Genomic DNA, 18,902 nt, shown 5'->3' on the forward strand with positions numbered 1-18,902 from the left:
TGCGTGATCATGGGAGACTTTAACTTCCCAGATATAGACTGGAGGACGAGTGCTAGTAATAATAATATGGCTCAGATTTTCCTCAATGCGATAGCTGATGGATTCCTTCATCAAGTAGTTGCTGAACCGACTTGAGGGAATGCCATTTTAGATTTGATTTTGGCGAGTAGTGAGGACCTCATAGAAGAAATGGTTGTAGGGGACAATCTTGGTTCAAGTGATCATGAGCTAATTCAGTTCAAACTGAATGGAAGGACAAACAAAAATAAATCTGTGACTAGGGTTTTTGATTTCAAATGGGCTGACTTTCAAAAATTAAGGAAATTAGTTAGGGAAGTGGATTGGACTGAAGAATTCATGGATCTAAAGGCAGAGGAGGCCTGGGATTACTTTAAGTCAAAGCTGCAGAAGCTATTGGAAGCCTGAATCCCAAGAAAGGGGAAAAAATTCATAGGCAGGAGTTTTAGACCAAGCTGGATGAGCAAGCATCTCAGAGAGGTGATTAAGAAAAAGCAGAAAGCATACAGGGAGTGGAAGATAGGAGGGATCACCAAGGAAAGCTACCTTATTGAGGTCAGAACACATAGGGATAAAATGAGACAGGCTAAAAGTCAAGTAGAGTTGGACCTTGCAAAGGGAATTAAAACCAATAGTAAAAGGTTCTATAGCCATATAAATAAGAAGAAAACAAAGAAAGAAGAAGTGGGACCGCTAAACACTGAGGATGGAGTGGAGATTAAGGATAATCTAGGCATGGCCCAATATCTAAACAAATACTTTGCCTCAGTCTTTAATAAGGCTAATGAGGATCTTAGGGATAATGGTAGCATGACAAATGGGAATGAGGCTATGGAGGTAGATATTACCACATTTGAGGTAGAAACGAAACTCGAACAGTTTAATGGGACTAAATCGGGGGGCCCAGATAATCTTCATCCAAAAATATTAAAGGAATTGGCACATGAAATTGCAAGCCCATTAGCAAGAATTTCTAATGAATCTGTAAACTCAGGGGTTGTACCGTATGATTGGAGAATTGCTAACACAGTTCCTATTTTTAAGAAAGGGAAAAAAGGTGATCCAGGTAACTACAGGCCTGTTAGTTTGACATCTGTAGTATGCAAGGTCTTGGAAAAAATTTTGAAGGAAAAAGTAGTTAAGTACATTGAGGTCAATGGTAAATGGGACAAAATAGAACATGGTTTTACAAAAGGTAGATCGTGTCAAACCAACCTGATCTCCTTTTTTGGGAAAGTAACAGATTTTTTAGACAAAGGAAACGCAGTGGATCTAATTTACCTAGATTTCAGTAAGGCGTTTGATATGGTGCCACATGGGGAATTGTTAGTTAAATTGGAAAAGATGGGGATCAATATGAACACTGAAAGGTGGATAAGGAATTGGTTAACAGGGAGAATACAGCGGGTCATACTGAAAGGTGAACTGTCAGGCTGGAGGGAGGTTACCAGTGGAGTTCCTCAGGGATCGGTTTTGGGACCAATCTTATTTAATCTTTTTATTACTGACCTTGGCACAAAAAGTGGGAGTGTGCTAATAAAGTTTGCGGATGATACAAAGCTGGGATGTATTTCCAATTTAGAGAGAGACTGGGATCTCCTACAGGAAGATCTGGATGACCTTGTAAATTGGAGTAATAGTAATAGGATGAAATTTAATAGTGAGAAGTGTAAGGTCATGCATTTAGGGATTAATAACAAGAATTTTAGTTATAAGCTGGGGACGCATCAATTAGAAGTAACGGAGGAGGAGAAGGACCTTGGAGTATTGGTTGATCACAGGATGACTATGAGCCGCCAATGTGATATGGCCGTGAAAAAAGCTGATGCGGTCTTGGGATGCATTAGGCGAGGTATTTCCAGTAGAGATAAGGAGGTTTTAGTACCATTATACAAGGCACTGGTGAGACCTCACCTGGAATACTGTGTGCAGTTCTGGTCTCCCATGTTTAAGAAGGATGAATTCAAACTGGAACAGGTACAGAGAAGGGCTACTAGGATGATCTGAGGAATGGAAAACTTGTCTTGTGAAAGGAGACTCAAGGAGCTTGGCTTGTTTAGCCTACCCAAAAGAAGGTTGAGGGGAGATATGATTGCTCTCTATAAATATATCAGAGGGATAAATACCAGAGGGGGAGAGGAATTATTTAAGTTCAGTACCAATGTGGACACAAGAACAAATGGATATAAACTGGCCACCAGGAAGTTTAGACTTTAAATTAGACAAAGGTTTCTAACCATCAGAGGAGTGAAGTTTTGGAATAGCCTTCCAAGGGAAGCAGTGGGGGCAAAAGACCTATCTAGCTTTAAGATTAAACTCACTAAATTTATGGACGAGATGGTATGATGGGATAATAGGATTTTGGCAATTAATTGATCTTTAAATATTCATGGTAAATAGGCCCAATGGCCTGTGATGGGATGTTAGATGGGGTGGGATCTGAGTTACTACAAAGAACTCTTTCCTGGGTATCTGGTGGTGAATCTTGCCCATATGCTCAAGGTTTAGCTGATCACCATATTTGGGGTCAGGAAGGAATTTTCCTCCAGGGCAGATTGGAAGAGGCCCTGGAGGTTTTTTGCCTTCCTCTGTAGCTTGGGGCACAGGTCACTTGCTGGAGGATTCTCTGCTCCTTGAAGTTTTTAAACCATGATTTGAGGACTTCAATAGCTCAGACATAGGTGAGAGATTTATCAGAGGAGTGGGTGGGTGAGATTCTGTGGCCTGCGTTGTGCAGGAGGTCAGACTAGATGATCATAATGGTCCCTTCTGACCTTAATATCTATGAATCTATGATTTAAATTACTAGTCAGGAAGACTCGATTTAATCATGGATTTCTACATAAAAGTGCATTCTTATTGGTTGTTATAACCTTAATACATATTCTTCACAACTCAGAGATAGATGTAGGTTTCATTTTTAGAAGGTACACACTATACATTTTTAAAGTGATTTATTTTGAAAACTTCTCAGATTGGTTTTACAGCTATATCAAAAAATGAATGATTGTTTAGTTATTTCATTTACCAAAGGTAATTGAAGCAGATATTTATGAAGTCATTGGGAGGTGAACTATCTCCAATTGAACAAATTTATCATTAATATTTGGAGAGTTTTCTTGCCATGCTGTATTAGGAGGAGATCACAACCAGACAGACATTTAAATTGTTTTATTTAACTAAAACAACAACATTATGTATTCTGGATTTTTTTCTTCAACAGCAAACATATAATATTTTAACGAAACAAGCATATAAATTTTTGAATTTAGTTAAACATTCAAGTTTTTTAAAATCAGGTTTGTTTTAGTTAAAATTGTTTTTAACTAAAATAGTTAAATGAAATAATTTTAAAAAAAAATTAAATCGACTATGTCAGCCAGGTCAATGTGAGAAACTTAAAATATTGGCTTCTGCAGCTAACTCAGTTGTCTTCACCTTCATTTTCCTGGTGGTTCATAATCTGGAAAAGAAAAACAAGCTTTCCTGCTTTTTCAGGTCCCAAACCATTTCTCAATTTGGAATGAATTAATCCAAAGGAAGAAAATATTCTTCCTACACTGGCAGAAGAAGTTACTGCTGTTAAAAGTGAGATTATCACTTCAACAGTCTCTTAATCCAAGTGCTTCAGTGACTTCCACCAGTTCACTGGTATGACTTTCTTTAAAACATCATCAGCAAACATATTTCTTGAATGGTTCACCCTTAGCTCTGAAGTTTTTTATAGTTGGCATTATGGAGGGGTGATTGCTGGATGTCCATGTCACAGACGACTCCTCCTCTTCAGCAGTTAAGGTTTGACCCTGGTATTGAGAATATTTGCAAAAAATGAACTGGAGATAGTGCTTGTCCCATTCATTTTTTTAAAGCTTTTAACTCTGTCATTGCATATTTCTCTTTTTAAGATCTCTCTCAGTTCCTTCCAAATTTCAACAGCGTCATCAATAAAACAGCGATTTCCCTGCATTTTGTTCAAGGCTACAGAAATATGCTTCAGGGTACTCAGCACTTGTTCAACATTTCTCTTAAGCCCAATGGTGAGAACTTTGGCTGTGACAGTGCCATCTATTTTTTCACGATTTTGTTCACAAACTGTCATCAGATTAGGCCAGTTCTTGATATAGAGCTCAAAACAGTCCACTCCTGAGTTCCATCGCACGTCTTGTGGGAGAGTTATCTTGGGTCCTCCCACTTTTTTCAGAGCAGCTGCTGCGAAATGGTTGTTACGGAAGTACTTTGCAATTTCAACAACATTAGCTTTTATTTCTGGAACACTGAAGTCTTTGGCTAGGAGGTGTAGCAAATGAGCACTGCAACCATATGTTATTAGCTTGGGACTGGTCTTAATGACTGAACCATGTTAATGAAGTGTGGGTTCTCAATCATATGGAAAGGACAGTTTGTTGCATAAACAAACCAGGCAATTTTTTCATCAATTACCTCTTTTTGTAATCTGCTGGTTCTTATCACAAACTTATTTATTGTTGTTTCTGGATAATGGAGGCTTTTTCTTCTTTTTGCTACAGGTGATATACTGTGGCTATGTGACATACATGATGTGACTGAACCACTATCATTGGCAGATAACTTTGAAACTATAGAAAATGATGGTGATCTTGAAGGTGGATAGTCTTCAGAATCCTGTATGTTGAGGATGGATTCTCCTAAACAAAATAAGTCAATGCAGTTATTTAATTATTATTACCATACTGCTCATTTAGTATTACTCATTGCATTCATTGATACTCAGTACTGCTTTAAAGGTGAAATTGTAAAAGGAGGAAGATCTGCCTATTTCAGCTATTTATTTTTTATCACAACTGCGTCTAAAATGATAGTACCATAGAGTAACAACTATATTTTTTGCTCAAACATGAGAATTCAAGAATAGTCCAGAAGGAAGACAGGCAGTCCTTAAGAAAGAAATATTAAATAAAGAAGTTTACCAACCTGAAGATCCTACATGTTCAGACATGTTCCTTTCATCATCTTCAACACAGCTTCCTCCTGAGAAGGAACTTCTCATGATGTTGTTTCATTCGTGCAACCAGGCCTTGCATTTCTTTGTTGCACTTTTTGTATTTTGGATGCATGCCTGTCTTACCTACAGGTAGAGGAACTTCATTAAAATATTCCCAAACTGGGTTTCTTTTATGGACTGCTGCCATTATAGGTTTTCCCTTCTAGTGAGAGAATGGTATGGTAGATCTCAAATCAATGAAGGCTACGCTCGGAAAGACCTCAAGACTTCTGGAATATGCTGCTCAAAAAGTTTCACTTTTGTTTCTACTGCCTGTCCCTTCCTTCTCACATTTATCTCCAGACTTCTTCTCCTTGTCCAGATCTATTCTGCCCCAACAATCTTCTACTCACTGAACTTTTTGAAACTTTGCACTTTTAGAGAGAGGTAAGGTACACAAATTTGCAGAGGGACAACAGGGTTGAGGTCTGTTATTTCTCACCTCTATATATTTTATTTATTTATTTATTATTTAAAAACATTTTTGCTGTTAACAAGCATGTTATCCGTGGAAACACAAATCCACAGTTTGAGAACTGCAAAACTAAGCATCTCTGATGGTATCTTCCATACTGAGCATTGAGTCCCATTGGGTAGATAGAAAGATTAACCTAAATAATCTATACAGAAGCTCCTGGAACCCCATAAGATTGGGTCCCTAATCCATGAACTATTGGAACTCATTTACAAATCTTTTCTTAAACATTACATGAATATATGGTCTCATACTATAGAATTAGAATTTATAATCCCTATTCAATGATGAGATATTTTTAATTAAGATACATTATAGCTCAAAGCTATCTTTAGATAGGTTTTTTTCCTCAAAAAGCATTTTATAAAAAAAATCCTATTTAAATTTAAAAAATCTGATTTTTTTTTAAATCATTGATTTTTATCCACCCTGTTTTCATCCAGTGACAATCTTTGTCTATGTAGGTTTCTCACCTATAGTCAGTTTCAGCTGGATCCAAGACGATCCATTTTTCATCAGCTCAAAGGGCACTGCTCCCCCTTTGGCCCCTAGGTGATGGATGCCAAAATGGCATTGTGTTTCTGCTTATATTTTCTAAAATCTATTGTGTCTGTTTCAAGAGCAGAGTGCAGGCTCCATCCCATATCATGAACATTAAGTGGTCTTCCCCTCCCAGCACAAGTTTAGCTTGATGGCTTTGTTTACCTTATATGTAGATATACTTTTCATTGTCCCCTGAGGTATTACGTGGCTCAGTTTACATTGGAGACACAGGAAAAGAGGCAAAACAACATTCCTTTGTCTGGGACAGGCTGGGTTTATGCCCTGTTTGCAAAACACCTTTTAACACTGTATTTCCAGCACACATCTTTTAATTCTTTATGCATCACCCATACATACATCACACAATAATCTTAACGACTAGAGTGTTACCGGTTTGCATACGATACCTTACCTGATACCTTTTAGATATAGATTATGACAACACTGTTGGGGCAATGAGTGTGTCAGGCCTGTTGTGAGTTATGGAATGGTGTGCCCTCTGCCAGTTGGCACAGAGGGGCTCCCTGACTCACGGAGGCTTAGATGGCTAAGTAAGTAGAGAGCAAGAACAGCTCTATAGTCTGGTGGTTAGGGCACTCATCTGGGAGGAACGACACCAGGTTCCAGTCCTTGCTTCAATGAATATTTTATTTATACGAAGCTGAACAGCATCAACAGGAGAGACTGAGAAAGAGCCACTTGTGAATACCCAATAGCCTCGTGGTTAGGTAGGAGACTGTCTTTAAGCCACTGCTCTAAATCAGACAGAGTGGGGATTTGGACCTGGGTCTCCCACATCCCAGGTGAGAGCTCTAGCATTGGGCACAAAGGGGAGTCACCTCACCTTTGTTTACTTCCAAGAATGGGTTGATCTGACTTTAGGTACCTAACTTCAGGGGAGGGCTCATAGTTGAGAGTCCCAAGTGGACAGAGACATCTCCCGGAGTTTGGTTCTTAACTAGCTTTCTGGGGTGGAGCTTTAGGTAATGCCCCTCTCCTCAGCATTTCTTCCTGGCTACTTTAGGCTGCTCCCCACTCAGAGTGCTGGCTTCTGTGAATCTCATTCTTAGGCACTGAACTCTCACCATTCATTGTAAATGGAGCCTGGGCACATAACTCAGGGCTGAGATATCCACTGTGTGGCAGGGTAGTTAAATGATGCAAAGCCAGATCCTGAAAGGTATTTAGGTGCCTAGCACCCATTGATTTCAATGGGAGTTAAATACCTTTGAGGATTTGGGCCTAAGTCCTTTTGTAGATCTAGACCTCTGTGCCTCATTCCCCCCACCCCCCAAATGGCAGTATTAGCACCTCACAGTTCTGTTGTGAAGACAACTACATTAATGATTGTGAGGTGCTCAGATACTATACAGTGATAGGGGCCAGATTAGTACCTTAGATAGGCATGGAGAAACAGTGGTAGCACTTAAAAGTTATAAACCTGTTTAATCAAAACTAGATTTAAAAAACACATACAGAAAATTGCTTAAAATTTCAATACTTGAAGATCTTATAGGGAAAATTTTTGGTCCTGAGTAGAAGGAATTAAATGCAAAATTCTCACTGGAATTTATCTGAATGGGGAATTAATCTTCCATATCTCCATGTATGGTGTTTATGATTTATTCTCAGGTGCCAAAGGGTTAATCCTGTAAGGGGCCGAGTAGCCCAGAGCCATATTAAGGTATATGGTCCTCTGATCTAGCAAAGCACTTAAGCACATGTTTACTTTTAAGCATGTGAGTAATCCCACTGGTCAATGGGACTATACATGTGCTTAGAATTAAGCACATACTCAGGTGCTTTGCTGGATATTAGAATTCGTAAAAGTACAGAGAAAGGGAACAAAAATGTTTAGGGGTATGGAAGAACTTCCATATGAGAAGCGATTAAAATGACTGGGTCTGTTAAGCTTAGAAAAGAGACAACTGAGGTTATAAAATCATGAATGGTGTGGAGAAAATAAATAGGGAAGTGTTATTTACCCCTTCACCTAATACAATAACCAGAGGTCGCATAATGAAATATATAGGCAGCAGGTTTAAAACAAATGTAAGCAAGTACTTCTTCACACAACACACAATTAACCTGTGGAACTCATTGTCAGGGGATGCTATGAAGACAAAAAGTATAACTGGGTTCAAAAAAAAGAATGAGGTAAGTTCATGGAGGATAGGTCCATCAACAGCTATTAGCAAAGATGGTCAGAGATGCAGCCCCATGCTCTGGGTGTCCCTAAACATCTGATTGCCAGAAGCTGGGACTGGATAACAGGGGGTGGATCACTCAATAAATTGCCTTGTTCTCTTCATTCCCTCTGAAACACCTGGCACAGGCCACTGCCGGAAGACAGGATACTGTGCTAGATGGACCATTTGTCTGACCTACTGTGGGTATTCTTATGGATCATACCAGAGTATTCAGCATCTTGCAGAACTAAGTCCTATAGGTCCATGCCTCAGGCCCCAGTTCCTGGAGTCATGAAATTATATCAGGTTCTTAACTTTTGTTTATTTAAAAAGGCAAGTCTCTAAACCTCATAGACATGAAGAAAACCTTGAAACTATGAATCAAGTACAGGCAATTAAATGATATCTGCCTGAGTCTGCAGACAACCTGAAACATTTGCTCTGAAAGGGCTGAAGTCCCATTCATCTTAATGGCATCCTAATGCCAAGACCCACTACTCTGGGAGGCCCTACCAACATCGCTGCAGCAGAGGAATCTGTGCCTGGCAGGAGAGGAGTGCAGTGGACCTGAGCTACCTAAATTAGGCCAGGACAGTGCTAGATACCAGAGCAGCCCAGAATCAGGTAGGCACAAAAGCTCAGTAGGGCCTTTTTGGGGCTTGCATCTCTGAGAAGCACCAACACCAGTTTCTAGATGAAAGACTGTGGAGGCCCTGTGTGGCCTGGTTTGGCACGTTGAGGAGGTATGCTGATAGGGTTAACTTTTTTCTGTTTTATGAATTTCATGGATGTGGCCTTTTTTGCCTGCCAGAGACATTTAAATACATAGGTGATGAGCCCCTGCAGCCCTACAGAGCTGCGGGTGCTCAGTGCATCTCAAAATAAGGCTACTTTTATGTAGGTGCCTAAATATGGGCTTAGTTGTTTAACTTTATACACCTACATTTGAAAAATGTGGTTAGGCCCAGATCCACAAAGGTATTTAGCTGCTAATTTCCATTTAAATCAATGGTGGTTAATACCTTTGTGGATCTGGCCTATGTGACTCACTTTCCACATCTGTATAATGGAGAGGATAACCCTGACCTAACCCCCAAAGGGCTTTTGACAATTGCATGCTATATAAGTCCTAAAATATTATATAAAAGGCAAGGACAATCCTGCAAGGGCTGGAGACATAGCAGCCTCCAGAGCCTGAGCTTAGCAGGACAGTCCCTAATAAAATGTTTCTAAATGTTGACAGTTGCGGGCAGACCCCAGCAGAAGCAGCTGGCGGCCATGAGTACAGGACCTCCCTCTGGATGCACACACAGTTTACATTTGTTATCATTTAGTAGTAGTAATAGCCCACTTAAAGGCCCTTACCTCTTATGCCTGTGCTAGGTTCTTGAAGCTCCAGTTCCATGTAGTGGAGCTGTTTCTTCGATGTAGGAGTGACAGGAATATTAACATAGATTGTTGTCTCACTGTGCGGTCGATCAGACACAGGTAGATCTGTTGAATAACCTACTGCCCCTCCTAAAAAAATTAACATAGTACAATTATGACTGAAGTTCATAACTACTAATAATCCATTTAATAAAAGCAAACATTTCCTTCAAAAGTTCTATATGGAAATGCTCAGTAGAAAAAAGACACAAGGGATCTGCACCCTAAAGCATTCATGTACGTAACTGTGGACCTGATCAGGCTGGAGCTGAGGAGAATCTTGAACTGTTCATATATATGTTATGTTGGAAGGTTGGAGAAAACCTCTTTGAAGCTGGTTGGTGTAGCTAACCACTGCACTTCATTTAGAATAAATGTAACAAACAAACAAGCTCCTTCATGGAACCAAACAGCTAGAACAGTAGAAGCCACATCCAAAGCACAGGTACATGACCCACCTGGAGTAGAAGCTGAACTAGGTGGCCCAAGGGGTTCTATAGAGAGTGATACTTTACCACCAATGCAACAGCAGAAAAGCACAGAGAAGGAGCACAGAAGCCCCAGACACAGCCAGAGAAACACTGGTAGCGTAACCCTGAGAAAAAAAGCTAAAGGGAGAGCTTTAGGGTAAACGACTGGCTAAAAGAGCCTTACAACTGTGAGCAAAGAAACTGTCTCCTGTAATGGATTTCTACTGTGTTCAGTAAACTGGACTTATTACATTATTTGTAAATAAACGGAGTGCATCAAAGAAATACCTGACTCCATCACCATTTTCTCCTACTAACAAAACCAAACCACTTGATCCGGAAAATTGGCTAACCACTTGGGTCAAAAAGTGATAACAATATATATGAAGAGAAGAAAACAGCAAAGAAATTCTAGAAAGTGGGGTAGATGGTCAGAGCAACGTGAAAGGAAGATGATTTTGGTAGCAGCTTTCTGAATTAACTGGAGGTGGAAGATGAGGGGGCTAAGGAATAGGAGTTTCACGTAGCCAGGGTGGGAGATATATGTTGGACATGAACAGACCATGAGGAACATTTGAATTCTGAAGATACTGTGGGAGAAGAATTGGCAAGATTTGGCAATTGCCTGGATGTGAGAGGAGAAAGAAAGAAGAATTAGAGATTCTGCAACCAAGACTGCAAGCTATGGAGACAGGAAGAATGGTGTTGTCAACAATCACACAGAAAGGGGGAAGATGGGATGGTTTTCAGGGCGCGGAGGGGGAAAGGCATGAATGATATGATTTACTGAGACTTCTGGGCAGTATTTTGGCATAAACTTTTCTCTTGCTGTTACCATGTTTCTGATCCCTTTGCAGACATTGTGGTGTAATGAAAATTGTGTTGAAATTGTGATTTATCACATTACATTCTCAGACATTTTCCTGGTGCTGCTTGCAGGCAGGGGGTTCTGTAGTGGAGCATATGATCAGAGTCAGTCTTCCAACAGATAGCCTACAGTAAGGAAGGATGAACTGTGCTTCTCTGTTTTAGAGAGCAGCATGCTTTGCTGCTCTCTGTTTTGGGGTTCTTGTATGTTATCATTCTGAATGATAAGAAAGTATATGTTGCAACATTCCAGCAAGAGTACTTTATGTTTTTATCTAACTTCTCTGTTTGTATACCATAAAATATAACAGACACCATCCTCAGCGTGTGTCTATACTACAAACATTACAGTGGAACAGCCACAGCTATGCTGCTCTAGTGTAGACACTTACAAAAGTGATGGAAAGGGTTTTTCCATCACTATAGTAAAACCACCCTCCTCAAAGGTGATAGCTAGGTAGAAAGAAGGATTCTTCTTTAAAGTGTAGACATATTTAAGTGAATTTACTACCTTCTGATAGGTTTCAGAGTAGCAGCCGTGTTAGTCTGTATTCGCAAAAGAAAAGGAGTACTTGTGGCACCTTAGAGACTAACCAATTTATTTGAGCATAAGCTTTCGTGAGCTACAGCTCACTTCATTGGATGCATACAGTGGAAAATACAGTGGGGAGATTTATATACATAGAGAACATGAAACAATGGGTGTTACCATACACACTGTAACGAGAGTGATCACTTAAGGTGAACTATTACCAGCAGGAGAGCAGGGGGGAAAAAACCTTTTGTAGTGATAATCAAAGTGGGCTATTTCCAGTAGTTGACAAGAATGCCTGAGGAACAGTGGGGAGGTGGAGGGAGGGGGAAATAAACAAGGGGAAATAGTTTTACTTTGTGTAATGACTGTGACAAAGTTCCTGAGCTGTAGCTCACGAAAGCTCGTGCTCAAATAAATTGGTTAGTCTCTAAGGTGCCACAAGTACTCCTTTTCTTTTTGCGAATACAGACTAACACGGCTGTTACTCTGAAACCTGCTCTACCTTGGTGGGTCTTGGGCTTATTTGTGGATTTGCTCTCCTTGGAGCTTCACGGCAGCCCTCAGCTTGGCCGTTTTTCTGAACCCACAGTCCAGGTTGACTCCTCCTGTGTCTGACCAGGAGTTGGGAGGATTTGGGGGAACCTGGGCCCACCCTCTACTCCAGGTCCCAGCCCAGTATGCCAACATTTTGCCCAGTATGCCAACATTTTAAGTCAGCCATAAAAATGTTGGCATACTGTGGGGCCATGTGGGTACCCATAGCAGTGCCGCTGATTTGAAGGTATACATTGACCCCAAATGTGAAATAGTTATGGGTAAGGACCAAGTCACAAAGCTCAGCCACCAGGTTTACCGTGACATTATCGGGGATACTGTTCCTGACAGCTTGTAGTCCATCTTTGTGTGGAATGTTGGTGTAGAGGGCTTCTGCATCCATAGTGGCCAGGATGGTGTTTTCAGGAAGATCACTGATGGATTGTAGTTTCCTCAGGAAGTCAGTGGTGTCTCGAAGATAGCTGGGAGTGCTGATAGCGTAGGGCCTGAGGAGGGAGTCTACATAGCCAGACAATTCTGCTGTCAGGGTGCCAATGCCTGAGATGATGGGGCGTCCAGGATTTCCAGTTTTATGGATTTTGGGTAGCAGATAGAATACCCCAGGTTGGGGTTCCATGGGTGTGTCTGCGTGGATTTGTTCTTGTGCCAGTCCTTGCTTACAGACAGCCCCCCAACCTGAAGCAAATACTCACCAGCAACCACAAACCACACAACAGAACCACTAACCCAGGAATCTATCCTTGCAACAAAGCCCATTGCCAACTGTGTCTACATATCTATTCAGGGGACACCATTGCAGGGCCTAATCACATCAGCCACACTATCAGAGGCTCGTTCACCTGCACATCTACCAATGTGATATATGCCATCATGTGCCAGCAATACCCCTCTGCCATGTACATTGGCCAAACAGGACAGTCTCTATGTAAAAGAATAAATGGACACAAATCAGATGTCAAGAATTATAACATTCAAAAACCAGTTGGAGAACACTTCAATCTCTTTGGTCATTCCATTACAGACCTAAAAGTTGCAATTCTTCAACAAAGCAACTTCAAAAACAGACTCCAATGAGAGACTGCTGAATTGGAATTAATTTGCAAACTGGATACAATTAACTTCGGCTTGAACAGAGACTGGGAGTGGATGTCTCATTACACAAAGTAAAACTATTTCCCCTTGTTTATTTCCCCACACCCCGCACCCCACCCCCCACTGTTCCTCAGACATTCTTGTCAACTGCTGGAAATGGCCCACCTTGATTATCACTACAAAAGGTCCCCACCCCCTCACCGCGCCGCTCTCCTGCTGGTAATAGCTCATCTTAAGTGATCACTCTCGTTACAGTGTGTATGGTAACACCCATTGTTTTATGTTCTCTATGTATGTAAATCTCCCCACTGTATTTTCCACTGAATGCATCCGATGAAGTGAGCTGTAGCTCACGAAAGCTTATGCTCAAATAAATTTGTTAGTCTCTAAGGTGCCACAAGTCCTCCTTTTCTTCTACCTTCTGATGTAATTGGTTGCCATTCTGTTTACTCACCAGGTTCTTCAGGGCCAGTAGAAGTTCCAAGTTCTGCAGGTGGTGCCATGAACCCAAAACCACCTTTAGGACCTAGAACATTGAAAAATTTCCAACATATTTGGTCCCACTGTAGCTAGTAAATTGGATGGTGACGATAATGTATACAATTGCTTTCTTTTAGTTTCTAGACACATAATCTAAATAACAATGCTAAAAACCAATTGAAGAGCTAAATACAGGCCAAGTAGAAGACATTCATATTTTCTAATGAGAACAACTGCAAGGAATAAACATTAACACAGTTTTAAAACTTCTCAACTGAGAGCTGTTGGCGTAAATGTGCATTTTACCATAAACTGCAGTAGGAGTAATATCGAGCCTTGAGTGTAGGTTTCAGTGAGGGGTGAGAGGTTGATCTTGGGAGCTCCTGGAAGGCCCTGATTAAAGTTCCATCACCAGAATGGCGGGATGATTTTCCCAACTGGGATGGAGTTCGCCTCTTCCCTGGAAATTGCTTAAGCCATCCCTCCCAGAGATGATTCTGCTTGCTGACAGGAAATTTGTCATCTTTGGAATGGACCACGTTGCACCACATCACAAGTGTTTACAAAACATACCCCAGGGAGAATACCCCCAGCTCCCTCTACAGAATCACACACCATCCCAATCAAAATTATGTAAAAGGAAGGCAACACTATACTATCAATATACTTGCATTAGGTTTTCATCTACAAATATTCCAGCTTAATGTGCTTGTTTGCCCTTGTTTGTCTCCTCCCTCCTTCGTTTTTACGGTGACGTATATTTTAAAAGGCCCTCACCGCCAGTATATAGGATTTATCACAGGCTAAGGTGGAAAATGTTTGTGGGAGCCCCTTGTTAAAATATTGGCAGCATTTCACTGACATGAATAGGATTAGTGCCTGTGCTTTGGCACACATCCCACCTGTCACTCCCTTTTCTAAACTTATCCCATCTGTCAATGCCATTTCTAACAAAATATTAATTCATCTACAAATTGAATGGAAAAATAAGCCATAAGACAGAGGAAAATATCACTATTAAACATCACTTTTTAAAATATTTTATTTTATGGGAAAAGTTACACACTTTTATGTACACACCACACCCCTTTAACTCACTATACTTACCAGCTTGCAGAGTGTGCCCTTTGGGTATTTTCAGAGATCCAGAAGCTGCCATGACAGAAGCAGCACCTGTTTTTAAAGAGAAATCTGCACATTAATACAAACTATCCTTCGTTAGGATTAGCTGTCTGTTGTGCCCACGCATTCACAGTCAATGTTTCCAAATAAATTACCCTGGAAAAAGAAATCATTGGTAAGAAACAAAAGATTGCTTTTGTCATTGGAGGTCTTTGTTCCCATAGCTCCCTTTTTCAGTTCATTGAAATCCTCATCTTGTAATTGTTGTTACATAAATTAATTCTTCTGTGTTGTTTCTTTGGAACAAAGAATCCCCCCAAAAAGTTTCCACTGGCCAGAAGCTGCCATCCCTACTCACCCAATCAATGGGCCTATTCACAGAGTAAGGTACTACTACCTAGTGTGGGTAAGAGGGACAGAATCACCCCCAAAGTTTCAGTTGTGAATTGCTGCTGCTGCAACCCTAACTGTGGTTTTGGAATAGTTTAGCCACAAAACTTGGTGCTGTAATTAATGCCTCATCAGACCTGATCCAAAACAATCGAATTGTAGGCATGATGCAATGAATAAGCAACAAATAGAGTGGGGAAGGGCCAGGCTTTGACTTCAGTGGGTTTGGATCCAGCCCTCGCTTGCGCCGATGAAACATTGTTCAGAGCTTTACTGTCTGATTTAATCACAGGAGTCTGAGATAACATGAAAAGTAGATTATCCAGACCATCTCTCCATCAATCCAGAATTGCTCAGTATGGTACAGATGTAGAAATATACATCAGATTTATACCATTTCCAAGTTATATAACCTGTTAAGACTGTTATTATGACATCTATTTAGGCAATTTAGAACAGAGTCACTTTTCATTGTGGGCACCATTACTCATGATGAGTTGCACTTACACAAATAATCCCAGTGGGGCTCGTTGTGTGTGTAAGTGCTACTCAGTTTAAGTAAGGGTGGGGGACTATGCCCTTTATTGTCTTTTTTTAATACCACACTACTGGTGACAGAACAGCTGCGCTGTGTGCTGTTTGGCAGAAGGAGACTGCATTTGGTACCTGGTGTAGAATTACCATCACCTCCTAAAATTATGAAGATTCCTTGAAGAGGTGAGTGACTGAGTTTCGGAGACACAGTTTAAAAATAGCCAAGCATATCTTACCCTCACCTTGAAGAAATTATATAAAATAAACAGGCTCTCAATATTGAACTGTCAAACAAAGCTGAATAACCAAGGAATCATGCTAAATCGAAGCAACACAAAGATGATTTAAATCAAATATGAATACAGATTAGAGGGTGGTAAACAAATACTTCACAAGTACACAGCTGGACAAAAATCTCAGCATTACAGTACTTGTGCACACAAAAGTATGCACTCTATAACCAGAGGACACAACACACATTTTAAAAAGTATCTAATACTGAGGAACTGGATTTAAAAACAAAAACAAAAAAAAACCCTCAAATGGGGCCAGTTTATAGAGCTCTTATACACCCCGGTGAGCACTTATTCACTCAGTCACATTGGTTTCAATGGAAATACTCACATGAGTAAATGTTCCTTAGAGTGAAAAAGTGTTTCACAATCTGGCCTCCTGGTAATGACCAGCTATGTTTTCATTGTGATTGGTTTTCTTTTTCCTCCTCTAGCTTCCCAGAGGCTATAATGTGCCCCTCTGTGCGTCTTTGAGACGTAATCAACTTTATGCAAATGACAGTTTCAACTTTTTAGGAGAGACAGACACAGATGTTTCTTAACTGCATTGTAATAAGTTTCATTTTCCTGTTCATCACAAAACTGAGCTGAGTGAGTTTAATCAGGAACTCAGTGCAATTCAATAGGATTCATCCAGCAGGGCAGGTGGACTTTTAAGCAACATTCTATGAGTTGTGGAAGAAGAGAATCTGCCCTGACATTTGTAAAAAAAAAAACCAAAGAGAGAAAATAAACAATTAAAATTAAATATTTGAATCCATTTATGGTCAGGTTGATGTTACCCACTGGGCATAATCTGGTGACTGACGTACTTATGTTGTGGAATTTCATGTGAAGTCTTTTCATGTGGCTTTGAACTCCATATTACATCTACTTGTGCTAATGGAGAACATTAAAATAAACACATTGTCTGTTGAGACAGGATGTGATGTCCTCCTGCTTCTTTAGAACCACACATATGGTATGTCCTGTTCTTTGTTACGGACACAAGCATACATAATGCAGCAAATGAGAGGAGCTGGCTGACAAGGTAAATTTTCAAGAATTTGAAGCACCCATCTCCATGACAGGCATTCTCTTTCCCTCTCCAAGCTCTTCTGCCAAGCGACTTCATATGATGTGTTTTTGGGGGGGTTTTACAGTTCTTGGTGATGTCCATTTTTAGCATGGCTGACTCTGCCATGCCCTGTGTTCAAATGCATTAACTCATTTATAAAACTGTTTACATTTTACTTCTCATGCTAAGAGGAAAAAAATGTTCAATATGGAGCAAAGAATTGGTACCCTTCCGAGGCATTTTTCTTGTGAAAATCAAGTCCACATACATTCTATCCATAGAATTGCACTCATATAGCTCCTGCAGCTATGACAAAAAGAATCAACACTTGAAATGGCCAGCTGACCTGCTTGTAGCTTCATGTCAGTAGTCAGTCCTTTATGCCGACTCTTCAATGGTCAGAATGTTTTGCTATGTATGCAGTTAAGTAGATAATGCGTAAAAATCTCATAAAAACAAAATGAGAGATTATGGAGGTTCAAGTACAAACATCATAAACTGAGCCTTACGAGTTAAATTTTCAAACTTTGCCACCTATGTGATGGCCACTAATAGGAATGTGCACATGTTAAACAAGCGCTTACGTGCACAAGCTCCTTTTTTGCATTCACAACGTTGGCAACAAGGTCTGAATGTCTAGACTGCCTGATTGTCTGGAAAAGTCATTACCTACAGAAAAGGAAAATAGTTTAAGTTCTGCGATAAAGTTGTGTTACTTGCTGCATTAAAACTAGATGAGGCACCTAAATCTGCTCAGCACATCACTTAATTAGATGCAAATTCTTTCATCTCTTTCTTTGAAGAGAGATGTTATCTTAAATAATAGAGCATCCAAAGCATTGTGCCATTGTGACTGTTTGACGATGGGGGAAACTTTGGGCGTGTTTGTTTTTATCGAAACATATCAGAAGACTTGCTGGTGCTGTAATTCATTTATAAGATCTCCCCTGCTTGTATCTTTCTGCTATTTTAAAGTGATTTCACACCTTATTTATGTGACAAATAGTGTTTAACTATGGTGCACAAATCCGTGGACATCTACAAACATTTCTACTGTTTCTGAAGAGATCTTGCCATACTCTGAAATATTCCCCGTCTTTATAATGGGGAATTTCTACAGATAGGATAGAATCTTTCAAAACCGTATACATTTTTAAGGGCACCCCATAGTCATGATATTGTCTAAACTGTGTGACAGGGTCAGGCCAGATGCCTACAGAAGCGTGATAGAAGGCATATATATTAGTCCCAGATTAAGTAGATCCTTTTTCCCTGGGTTAGGTGACAGGGGCAGTTCCAGAACAAGCAGGAACTTGCTGGAACCAGTTTTGACAGGCAGGCTAATTACGACACCTGGAGCCAATTAAGAAGAAGCTGCTAGAATCAATTAGGACAGGCTGGCTAATCAGGGCACCTGGGTTTAAAAAGGACCTCACTTCAGTTAGGGAGAGGTGCATAAGGAGCTGGGAGTGAGAGGATGTGCTGCTGGAGGACTGAGGAGTACAAGCATTATCAGACATCAGGAGGAAGGTCCTGCGGTGAGGATAAAGAAGGTGTTGGGAGGAGGCCCTGGGGAAATAGCCCACGGAGTTGTAGCTGTTGCACAGCTGTTCCAGGAGATACTCTAGACAGCTGCAATCCACAGAGCCCTGGGCTGGAACGCGGAGTAGAGGGCGGCCCTGGGTTCCCCCCAAACCTCCCAACTCCTGATCAGACACAGGAGGAGTTGACCTGGATTGTGGGTTCCACCAAAGGGGAGGTCTCTGGGCTGTTCCCCGACCTACATGGTGGATCAGCAGAGACTGCATGAGTGGTTATTCTCTTTTTCCCCATG

General features: G+C 40.6%; 1 protein-coding gene across 1 annotated transcript in view; it reads right to left on the reverse strand.

The window, feature by feature from the left end:
- DOK7 (docking protein 7) overlaps window positions 1-18,902 on the reverse strand; it is a gene marked incomplete at its 3' end in the record, with an annotated part of 107,982 nt that overhangs the window by 3,036 nt on the left and 86,044 nt on the right. The window contains exons 9-11 of the mRNA XM_084625317.1: window positions 14,780-14,845; window positions 13,647-13,718; window positions 9,611-9,763 (exon numbers count right to left, since the gene is read on the reverse strand). Of these exons, the coding sequence (XP_084481443.1) occupies window positions 9,611-9,763; window positions 13,647-13,718; window positions 14,780-14,845 (291 nt within the window). The remainder of the gene's footprint in view (window positions 1-9,610; window positions 9,764-13,646; window positions 13,719-14,779; window positions 14,846-18,902) is intronic.

The sequence above is a fragment of the Lepidochelys olivacea genome, assembly GCF_965140295.1.
Source record: "Lepidochelys olivacea isolate rLepOli2 genome assembly, chromosome: 4".
Taxonomy (NCBI): Eukaryota; Metazoa; Chordata; order Testudines; family Cheloniidae; genus Lepidochelys; species Lepidochelys olivacea.